The sequence below is a fragment of the Morchella importuna genome (assembly GCF_003444635.1).
Source record: "Morchella importuna strain M04M26 chromosome Unknown Morimp01GS055, whole genome shotgun sequence".
Taxonomy (NCBI): domain Eukaryota; kingdom Fungi; phylum Ascomycota; class Pezizomycetes; order Pezizales; family Morchellaceae; genus Morchella; species Morchella importuna.
In genome coordinates this window covers 143,525-155,086 of record NW_025763452.1, presented here as the reverse complement: position 1 = coordinate 155,086, position 11,562 = coordinate 143,525, and the positions used below count along the sequence as shown (strand labels likewise).

The following is an 11,562-nucleotide window of genomic DNA, read 5'->3' as shown; positions in this document are numbered from 1 at the left end:
CACTGGAGTTTTATTTTATTTTTACGACTTTTCTATAAATTTGATTCCACTGTTTCCTATCCTCTTGTTCTTGCTAGCGTGTAAATTGCACATATTGCCCTTTTTTTTGCATTGCCCTGTGCCTTCTTTATTTTATTTATTTTATTCTGTTTATTCGGACTGATGTTCTTTTACACCTTGATTTCTGAAGCTTTGGGAAGGGTCTGCGGGCATGGATTTGGGGGTTATTTTCTCTTCCTATTTACACATTTTGCCTCTTCCTTTCCTACTCTTATCCTCTCTTTATACCCTACTGTTTCTTATATTCGGAATTTTGTTTATCCGGGATGGGCTGCTTTTTCAGGTTTCAGAGCAAAAAGTTCCCCTCGCGAAAATTGCGTGTTTTTTTTTTTTACTATTGTTTGTTAATAATCATGGAACTGGGATATAGAAGGTATATCCCTACGAAAGAGGCAATGGAGAATCGAAAATATGAGCTCCCCGACTAAATCTATTGCGGGATCGAATTTAAAGGAGAACTATTTCCTCGTTACACCTTTCTTTTATTTTGTTAGCCAAGCTTTTACCATTGTAGGGGTTAACTTGCACCAACGTTTTGTCCGGAAATCTTGGAGAAAGCTTGGTGGGAGCATTTGCATTTATTTTTTATTTTCATTATTTCAGTTTTTTCTCTGTCCTTCTTTCCTTCCTTCCTTCCTTCTGTATGTAAGAGGCCTCAACGGAGTGGAAATTCATAATTGGGCGGCAAATGGAGATGTTGAAAGATGAAAGAAAAGGCAACTGTATTTAAAATACCTACTCTAGTTTGTGATAGACACGGAGAATGACCAAATTCGGGTCCGATATTACTTTCCATTGAGTGATTTTATACAATCAATTCCTACGATCACATTCATGACGAAACATAAAGTATTGCCCTTTGTAGATCTACAAGGTACTGATCATGAGATAGCTCACTTAGTATCCCATCACCAATTATCGCTTACACTGGAAGTCATATATTCTATAAGTGCTATTGAGGAAATCTGAACAGCTCCAGCTCTCATGGAGAGGAAATCGGTGTCAGAAACTTTGGATCATGCAAGCCCTAGAAGACAGCTTGTTTATAAAATCGATGCCGGAGCCCAACACCCACATACATGAGAACTAGAGTAGTTAGTGACGGGCTTGGGGTTTCAACGATTTCATGGGATATCACTCCCCTTGGGCATCGGCAGGCCGGGGAGATATGTACGTATACCAGGTTCTTCGGGTTATAGATCAGTAGTCTGCGGGAAAGTTACGCCATATGCATGCGCCAATGCATTACGCAGCATTCGTGATTTTAGCTTCTCTATTGGAAGCGCAGTGATGAGGCTTCAGGTTCGAATTTGGTTTGAAACGATAGTACAAAATATGGAGTTAGATATCTTACGGCAGCTTTTCTGGTGTTATTTGTGATGTGTATTTATTGTTGGAATTATCATTGATACTATATAAGTGACTCCTAGGCCATACTAATTTGAAATCAACAAATATATTAGAACTAGCTACACTATGCCTGATATACCTTCTGGCGCTGGAATGAATCTAGAATAAAATTTACGCTCTCGAAACCGAGCCCTGATCGATCCTTCAACCCATGTAGCCCGCAACGCTAATTCCGGTACCATCCCTCCAATTATAAGGGTTTGTAATGATTTCTAGGCATACAAAAAACCCTTTGAAAACTCATTGAAGTCTTATCTCAATGAAGTAATCAATTAATCAATCAATCGTCGAAGTCTTACCAAGACCTTGTTAAACATTATTATAACCGAGAGGAAAAGGTGCTCTATAAGTCTGCGTTTCTGGTGAAGACTCCATAAGGCTTAGGCAAGATCCATATATATGTACATATAGTTTTACGATTCGACACTAAAGCGTATAAGGATAGATGTCATCTAGATCTGATGATCCCTTTTGGTAATCCCATATTACCATTCCCAGGGCTAGGTATCACTGGACGGAGATACTAGAGAATGTGGTTAAAGAAGCTCTGTACTTGAGTCGAGGAGAGAGAACTACTTCCCTACTCTCTCATCATCAATACAAGTAACTAAGAGCCAACCTCCCGAGTTACTCCATCCCTAGCTATATTCAGAAAACACAAGGATATCCGAAAGAAAGTGAAAAGTTAGAGCTAATGAGGCTTGCAACCCGCCTGTGATTTTAACTACCACAACCGCCCGCAGCATCTATTATAATGGGATATATCAGTGAACTGGATTTATAACTATAGCTAAGTATAACTGTATAAGAATCCCTTAAGCTGCCCGAAAAATGCCGATCCTTTTAGTAAAGGCCTGAAATGTGGTTTTGCTAAGAAAGTTCTTGAATCCCTTATTCTATCTAGTACAATCTTTAACCAAACACTGGCACGGATACGCTGTCCTAGTGAAAAATTATCATCATTGACATCTTAAGAGATAGCCAGTTTAAATTTCCTTGGAACTATCATCTTTACTCGTGTAGGCTTAACCCTGGCTGCTAGCGTCCGTCAGGGTTCCTACTTCTGAAGTAGCGAGTTAAACTGTTTAATATTTCTCGTCTTTTAACTTTCAAATGTATGATGGCAGTGCCATGATATCTATTGGAGATAGTTATTCTCCGACTAATACTAACATGTCTCGAAGTGGATATGATCCTAGGAACTGAACTACATGGCTAGATCCTGTACTCCGTACTTCCACACTCAAATTTCTATAGAGGTATTTACGATCTTAGGCTAAAAAGCACTTACCACAGGCTCTTCACAGTCAAAAAAAACCTGAAATGTAGTCTACTACAGTGGCCCACAACTAGAACCCCCAACGCCATACTGCCTGAAAGCAGGTTGAGCGATCATTTCCCCCAACTAGCTAGTATCACGATGATGACTAATCACACATCTGTCGAATTATTAAATGCGGCATCGTGTGAGAATTACATGTAACTCATGAAAAAGGCCATATATATCACTACCGCAATCAAACATTACTCTAAAAGAATCAGAAAAGTCAAGTGATGGTGCCACTCCATACAGATCACTCTTGGTGAATATTTATTTGGCAACTGCCGCTGCCCATAACGACAAAGTCTTTTGTTAACCCGCGAGCCTCTCGCTCAATGATAAGAGTGATGGTTAGGTATTTTGGCCTTTCACCCCCGGCGCCCCCCCGGGCCACCTTAAAAATAAGATTGTACATACGAGAGTGAATCTTTCCCCCATGTTGGGGAGATTACGGAGCAACGGCACTTCCAGAGTTTCTACCCACATCTTGGTCTACCAGCGTCATCAATGTCTAAGGTACAAGTGCAAATCACGTTGAACCATGCTTGGAATGAATTGCCATATGTAGGAATAAGACAGGATTTATTCTTGGGAGCCCATTTCATCCCGTCATGACTACACTGATGATAGCCGGAACCCGAATTTCCCCCTTGCTGATGTCGCCTAGAAGACACTGCTGTCTATTTACAAATACAGGATACAAAAGCGTATGACTAAAAGTAACCAAAAGAAAAGTTTAACAAGTAGAAACTCCCAGAAAAACAATACCCTAAAAGAATCTGATTGATGCAGGAGTGGAGTACGATCGAAGATCAGGTGTGGAAGACCCAAACATCTAAAAAGAAACACGGTGGAACCAGAAAAACAACCTTCAAAACCCATAACCCGCAGCCCAATTCAAAAAAAAGACCCTACCCAAAACCTCCAAACATTTAAAGAAATGAACCGTTATACAGATATAAAAAACAGGAAGTGAACCTCTAGAAATCTTCATCGAATCGGATGCCGTTGCTCTCATCATCCTCGTCCTCGGACGCAGTATCTTTCTTGGTGGTGGAGGCCATCACACCAGCCTTCTGGTAGTCACCGACACGCTTCTCAAAGAAATTGGTCTTTCCTGCAAGGGAGATAGACTCCATGAAATCGAAAGGGTTGGTGGAGTTATAGAACTTGTCATTTCCGAGAGATAGAAGAAGTCTATCCGCCACAAACTCGATGTATTGTTTCATAAGCTTAGCATTCATCCCGAGAAGCCCGCAAGGAAGAGCCTCGGTCAAAAATTCTTGCTCGATCCCAACGGCCTCAGTGATGATGTCCTGAACAGCCTGCTTACTAGGACGGTTGTTCAAATGGTTGAAGAGAAGACAGGCGAAATCGGTGTGAAGACCTTCATCACGAGAAATGAGCTCGTTGGAGAATGACAAGCCAGGCATCAAGCCACGCTTTTTGAGCCAGAAGATTGAGGCGAAAGAGCCGCTGAAGAAAATACCCTCGACAGCAGCAAATGCGACTAGGCGCTGAGCGAAAGTTGAATTCTTGTCCTCGATCCACCTGATGGCCCAGTCGGCCTTCTTCTTGATGCAAGGGATGGTGTCAACAGCATCGAACAGGTAGGTCCTCTGCTTCTGGTCCTTGATGTACGTATCAATGAGAAGGGAGTACGTCTCAGAGTGAATGTTCTCCATCATGATCTGAAATCCATAAAAGCAACGGGCCTCGGGAATTTGGACTTCATTACTGAAGCGCTGGACGAGGTTCTCATTGACAATGCCGTCAGAGGCGGCAAAGAAAGCGAGAACATGCGAAATAAAGTAACGCTCATCATCGTTCATACGGTTATTCCAATCGTTGAGATCCTTTGAGAGATCAATCTCCTCTGCAACCCAGAAAGAGGCCTCAGCTTTCTTGTACATTTGCCAAATCTGGAATCGGAGAAAGACGTTTAGTGGATAGTTAAGACGATAGACGATAGCAGGGAATTGAAGGAACTCACGTCATTGTACTTGATGGGAAACAAAACAAAGCGTTGCTTATTCTCCCTAAGAAGGGGCTCGTCGAGCTCAGGTTCGGTGGTCTCGATGGTCTTCAAGTCTTTCTTGGGACTGTCTGTGCTGACCTTCTGGAAGGATGAGGTCATGTTCTTTGCAGCAGTAATGTCGTTAACTTTAAGATTTGACATGGCGTTGGCAGCCTAGACACGGGTTAGTGTCAATATTCAGACCCAGAGACGCGTTGAGAGTGTTACTGTGGGGATACGCACCTTCTTGGAAGGGGTCATCTGTGTAGTAGCCATTTGGGATTGTGAGGAAAGATAAGGAGTTGAGATACTGGTAAATTTAACAGTGAGGAGAAGGTGTAGGTACAAATTTAGAATTGAGTTGGTGGTTGATTTATGTATCTATGGCAGGACGAGGAGGAGACACAAAGAGATTTTATACGAGACACTTGTATACCAAGAGATCAATCCAAACATGGTCAAGTTGACCAGCGCGTCTTCGCCAGCAACGGTCCCACCTGAATTCACTCAACGCGTCAATTTTTTTTTTTTTTTTTAGTGAATCACGCCTCATCCTCCTGCAGCTTTTTCCTGGATGGACCAATAAACCAGGAGTGTAATTTGCAAGGGGTAACCCAGTGATGTTGTAACCCGCAGGATCCACTGATAAATGTCTTGATCACCCTGACAACCCCGGTACTCTAGAGAAATCAACAAAGCGCGTCGCGTCTCCTGGCTTTAGTATGCAGCGGGGTTCTGATAAAACTTCCTCTTCTAACTTAATACCGGCACTAGCAGGTGCCGCATCATGCGTGTTAATGATTCATGAGGGGTCATATGCGGATTACTCTACGAGGTACAATGGCATATGTGTCAAGATAAACCGTGTAAACCTCTGAAGAGTTGAGACAGAAAATCAACTCTAGGTAGTGGGGTATAATTATATTTACAGCAACACATACGATGTTTACAGGCATATCCGCAAACGCCCTGATGTCCCTACTCTAGATGCATCAGATACATGTAACTGACGCTGAACGGATTCTTATGGAAGTCTGACTGAACCTGACAAACCCATGTTAGCTCCGTCGGCCCGGGGACCTAGTCCCGGCACGAAGCTTGTTAGAAGAGCGGTATGCGGTGTATAATTTTTACACATCCATTTATAATCCTACATCTGTCCACTTTGCAAAAGAACCTTCTTTAGAGTACATAATTCTTCGGCAGCCTGCAGGGGTAGCTCAGTTCGAGTTTCAACATGAACATACTTGCAGTAAAATTAAGCATTGTCTCTTACGATAGCAACCACCGACCCCGTCATTTACTTAGACCCGCCAACAACCACCACTATAACCATGATATTTAACGTAGGAGATGATTAGTTTTGAGCATAAAGATGGCTACGACTTTAATACATTTGGTGTTGTGGTTTTGTAGGTTCTCAAGTTTAGTGGTTGCCAGCGCAATTGGGACAATACTTAATTTCACTGCAAGTACTTACATGTGTACTTCAAACAACACTCCCTTACATGTAAGATTCTAGAGTTCGACTTGCCAAAAGCACACTATTAAGTAATTATAAAACACGCTCTACCCACTCCCCACTTCCCATTGATTCAGACAGGTGAGCAGAGCGCCCAGCCTCATACCTTATTCCATCTAGACTACACAAAAAATCCTCTTACAATTAAGCCTGAAGGATGTATTGAAACCAGGCAATGCCTCAGTCGCGGGCATATACTAACCTAGCCCGCCGGAAAGGTTTTATGGCGGTTCACGTATCTACAGTCGAATCCTGCTATTCCTTCGTCTACTGATGCTACGAGGGGAACACTTTAAATAACTGGTACAACTATATATGCGTGATGTTGAATTTCATCCAAGTATTATATTAACTTGCAGCGACAGCTGACACACGGTATATCACAGCAGAGGCAAGACTACATAAAGTAGAGCGCAACTCTATCTATATACGAGCCTAAATTAAATGAAACCCAATCCAATTAGACTCCAATTACAGTACCAGATGGATCGCAAAGCTAGGGCAAAACACAACCAATTAATATATAAGCCTACCCATCTACTTCTACTCCACGTTGTGGTGCTTGGCGCATGACCTACATGTATTTATCTAAGGACCAAAAACCCCGAAACATATCTCACTACAAGCCATAAAGCCATAAAACATTTACCTTACGTTACTTCTGGAACTCGCCCATATTCAAAGGATAAATCAATACCACAAGTTGCCATAAGCAGTACTACCACAAGTGATTAGTACTCATTCGCAGCCAACCTTGCAGACTTCATATCACATAACGTGCACAAACAATTGAAAGAAACAAGATGAAGTACTACATGTGTATTAAATCCCTACCTAAATAATAATTACATAAGAGACTCGTTGCCATTTCAGCTACATATACAGAGCAAACCCAGTGGATATAAAGAAACAGGAAAAAATAATAAAAAAAAGACATTAAATTATCGTCCATAGCCAGCACTATTCTCCCTCAATCCAATATCCAGTATTATCACCACCTTCATCACTTCACAAACTAACAGAAGGAAAATTACAAGATTTAGACAACTCTGTTAGCCTGAGTGCTGTTAAACACAGGCAAATGAGTACCGGACTACTGGTTCAAGGTGTAGCCACCGATCCTCTGGTTCGCATTGTGTTGCTGCTCAGCAGCGTACTTATCCCCAAAGCCCGTGGCTCCATTACCGTAGCCCGCCGATGGCCCGCCGAGATAGGCATCCACGCCACTAGCATGGTACCCACTGTCCCTAGAGGTGCTCAAGCTCGCAGTCTCCCTTTCCCTAAGGCCCCTCCTCTGGCCATGCGGCGACTTCCTGGTAATTGGCTGCGGCTGCGGGATTCCCGTCGTCGGCGACGCAGAGCCAATGTTGAAGACATCGCTCTGCCACCTGTCACCGCGCTGGGCAAGCTCCTTGTAATGGGTAGCCCTGGTGCTGATGCCGCCAGGCAGCGAGATGTTCTTGAAAATGCTGTCCTGCTTTGTGATAGCCACGTTGACCTTCTTGTCCTCCGTCTTTGCTGCAACCTGTTCCTTGCGCTTGACCATCTCGCGCTGTATGGCCTGGTAGTAGCGGTTGTAGATGTTCTGTACGTTCTCGGGGTCGGGATTGTTCTTGAGATCCGTCTCGATCTTCTTCTGCTCCTGGTGGATGCGGTAGCACAGGGCGTCGAGCTGGCCAAAAGTGTCACGGATCTGCTTCTCGAGCACCTTGGTGAGGGCCGGCTTCACGATCTTGAGCAGGAGCGGCTTGAAGATGTTGAACATCATCTTGTGTTTAGACTGCTTCAGCTTGATGGTCATGTTGGTGAGGGTGACGTGCACGTTCTCGACCTTGAAGAAGCGGGCGCGGTCATGCTTTTCGGCGGTCGCTAGCTCGAGTTTGAAGGAGAAGCCCTCGCCGCCGAGAAAGATGTCGGCCACACCGGTGTCGGTGATGGAGGGGAAGCCTTGCTTTCTCTTGATGTAGTAGGAAACGTCTGTTCACATGCTATTAGTATCATTGACATATGAGGAAGAAGTATTGAGATGAAACTGACCTCTGAGATCACACTGGATGCCGGATGCTGAGAACATGGCACTGTGCCTTTTCTTGCTAGCAACAGACTTGCGTCCAAACCTCATGTAATTGTCATTCCCGATCTCCAAGACATTAGGCATCAAGTTATCGCTCTCAATGACCAAGTTTTCCACGACCGCGTCCATCATTGGGTCGCTGTACTCGATCCTGGGGATCGGCATATATCTCACATTCTCAAAGATCTCGGGGATGATAACTTGGGTGACGTCCTTCACAAGATGCTTCTTAAACACAGGCTTGCCATTCTCGTCGTTTCCAAGGTCGTTGAACAGCTTCTGCATGGCCTCGCCGAACCTCTTGTTGTCCGGGTCCTCTGCGAACTGCTCCCCGAGGAAGCGGAACTCGTTGACGACGCGGTCGGTGTGGTCGCGGTAGCGATCGCGCAGGAGGAAGTTGCCCTGGTCGTAGAGGCGGTCGTAGCGTTCGTTGGACTCGTCGCGCATGATGTATCCCTCCTCCTTGAGGCAGGTGCGGATATAAGAGTTGACATTGCGGAACCACTCCTTCAGCTCCGGGTCACGATCAGCATCACGGTAGATATCGTCAATGGCCTCAAATAGGTCGTCTGCGCTAGTGTTGTTCGCAAAGCGCTCAATGATTAATCTAAAGTAATTCTCCGCGCTGCCGAGATGCGAGTCCTGGCGCGCACTCTTGACCGTGCCGGTGCCGTCGTGGGCGAGTGACTTCCCATGACCCGAGTAGTTCTCGGCGAGGCGCAGCAGCGTGTCAATGGCCTGCTGGTAGTCCTGGTGCGACTGGATCTCAACCACCATCTTCTTGAGGCGGAAAATGACCTGATCGCGGCGCTCCTTAGGCATCTTGTCGCTCATGTACTCCCTCGTGCGGTCCCTATACTCCCTCGCGCGCTGCTTGTGCTCCTCGGGCGTGTTCTCGCTGACACGGTCCCTCAGCTCTGCTGCGCCAACCCTCAAGCCCGTAGCGGCATCGACACCGCTGTCCGTGCCGTAGCGCTGGTCGTGCGCGACGCGGTCGGCGGTCTGCTGTGTGTCGCGGGAGTTGTACGGGTCGGCCACGGCGTTGGCGGTCTTGGCGGTTTCGCGAAGGTCGGTGCGATCGAGTGGCTTGCTCTTATTGAACTTTTCGCGGAACTGGCCCTTGATATTGTCTCTTGACATGTTTGGGGCCTCGTGCCATGTGTGGTCGGGGGCCGGCTCGTCGATCTGGCGGAGCTGGTCTTCGTCGGGACGGACCCTGCCGGCAGCCTTTGTGGCCGAGTCGCCCGCGATGTCGCGCATGAGTACTACGGCATCATTGAGTAGCTTGCGGAATTGACTATGGAGAGGGGAGTTAGTATGCTTCAGGCTGGCATCATGGATTATCACTCGGCAGAGGAACGTACCCGTTAGTGATTACCAGTTCTCCAAGTACTCGCAGTCCAGCCTTTGCCTCCTCTGCATCCCTGGCGGCGGTGTCTTTTGATACTGGCGCATTTGGTGTGCCGGCGTCGGGACCACCCTTCTGGCCAAGTTGTGTGGTGGAGTAGATGAACTCCTGGATTGCTTGGTCGTGGTTCTTTACGAGGAGGAGACGCTTCGCCTCCTCGACGACGGTGCGGAAGTCGTTGAGGATTACCTTGCCCTCGTCGGAGAGCTTGGGGTTGGGGTTGCGCAGCTTGGGGTGCGAGGTGAACGAGCTGAGTGCGGCGTCGATCTGTGAGTTTGAGGGGAGCTTGCCGGATGCGAAGCCTGGGGTTTATTAGTACGAGTGAGGATCTGTGATGGGAGTGTGGGAGACATACCTTGGAAGATGCCATACAGTCGGAGCTTGTTCTCAATGTCGGCTTCTTTTGCTTTTGTGTCGACGGGTCGATTTACGGATTTGCTGTTCATGGTGGGCTATATTTTGGGGTGTGGCAAATCAGTAGTGGTAGTAATTGGGTTGTGAGTATTGAGTATTGATGTTGTCGAGTGAATTGATGTTGGTAATGATTATTTAATAGCAGTTATCGTAGTAATAGGGTGATGATATGGTATTATTGCGAGATATACAAAACAAAGCACAATTCTCAAATATCGAGGTAAATAGGGTGATTTTCGTGTAGTGAGGATGGTGGAAAAGAAAACTCATTACTGGAGGCGGCGATTAACGTCTTAAGTACAATCTACAACTTGCGTCTTCCGCAGCCTCCGTTTCCATCTCTTGCGTGCAAAAAGGCCAAAAACAGGGCATCCCCATCGATGTCATGAGAGTGTATTTTTCCTCTGGTTGGTTGGAACTGTGTGGATATGGTGGAGTCTCCCCAAGACAGAATATTAAGCAATACTGCGCAATCATGACGGCATCGCTGTCTTGTCTGCACTCGCTCGCCTATGCGGCCTTCTTCAAACGTTGGGCCAGAGGGAAAGCAATTAAGCAATCAAGCAACCAAGCAAGCAAAAATCGTTGCTTTGGGGGAGGGGGCGGTGGAATCATTGGCTTGTCGATCGTTTTTTTTTTTTTTTTTTTGTTATGGCTGGCTGGCTGTCTTTGTCTGATATTGACTTCCAAGCTTGATTCCGGGTTTTGTTGTGAGGGTAGGGTTAGGGGGGGCATTAATTGGAATACTTACTTTGATGATGCGTTGCATGCGTCACGACGAGGCGCGTAAGGTGGAACTTGCCGCTACCTGTCCACTTTATCTTTGGAGAGGATCTTGGCTGGTTTGGGGGGGGTGTTTAGGTTACACGCAGAAGAGCTAGTTGTGGACTAAGGACTTACCCTGCCTGTATTTCTGGGCTGCTGCTGGTTTGCATGCTTGGCAGAGTCACTGCATGTAACTGACTAACTGGAGAGCTACAGTTCTACAGTTCTACAGTCCCTACAGTCCCTATGGTCCCACGTGCTGCAACCAACCAGCAGCCACAAACAGACACAACCAGTCAGCCACCATAGCCTCTCGGGGGAACGCTGCCAGACGCAAACGTGACGATCGCGTCTCTCTCCCCCGTTCTGCCTCAGGCCCCCACAGAAACCGCGATAACGACAACGACAACGACGCAAGTGGCGTTTGCTTGACCAGAACGACTAAACTCCCTTGCAGGCTGTAAATTTGCTTGCAAGTTAGTTATCTCAGATATCCGCGTTCAACTAATTCATCCTGCTGTCCTCACAGAAACAATCACCACACACACTCCAACACTCGTTCCACCCCCCC

At 46.1% G+C, this 11,562-nt stretch overlaps 2 protein-coding genes across 2 annotated transcripts; both read right to left on the bottom strand.

Moving 5' to 3' along the window:
- Nucleotides 1–3,771: 3,771 nt before the first annotated feature.
- On the bottom strand, nucleotides 3,772–5,084 carry LAJ45_11069 (uncharacterized protein; the record flags this gene model as incomplete). Its single annotated transcript, XM_046120581.1, has 3 exons — nucleotides 3,772–4,713; nucleotides 4,785–4,982; nucleotides 5,052–5,084. The coding sequence occupies 3 exons, from the start codon at nucleotides 5,082–5,084 to the stop codon at nucleotides 3,772–3,774; spliced, it is 1,173 nt and encodes a 390-aa protein (XP_045966252.1).
- Nucleotides 5,085–7,423: 2,339 nt separating this feature from the next.
- Nucleotides 7,424–10,258, bottom strand: LAJ45_11068 (uncharacterized protein; the record flags this gene model as incomplete). The annotated part of the gene is made up of 4 exons (XM_046120580.1): nucleotides 7,424–8,307; nucleotides 8,368–9,701; nucleotides 9,769–10,114; nucleotides 10,168–10,258. The coding sequence occupies 4 exons, from the start codon at nucleotides 10,256–10,258 to the stop codon at nucleotides 7,424–7,426; spliced, it is 2,655 nt and encodes an 884-aa protein (XP_045966251.1).
- Nucleotides 10,259–11,562: the final 1,304 nt, after the last annotated feature.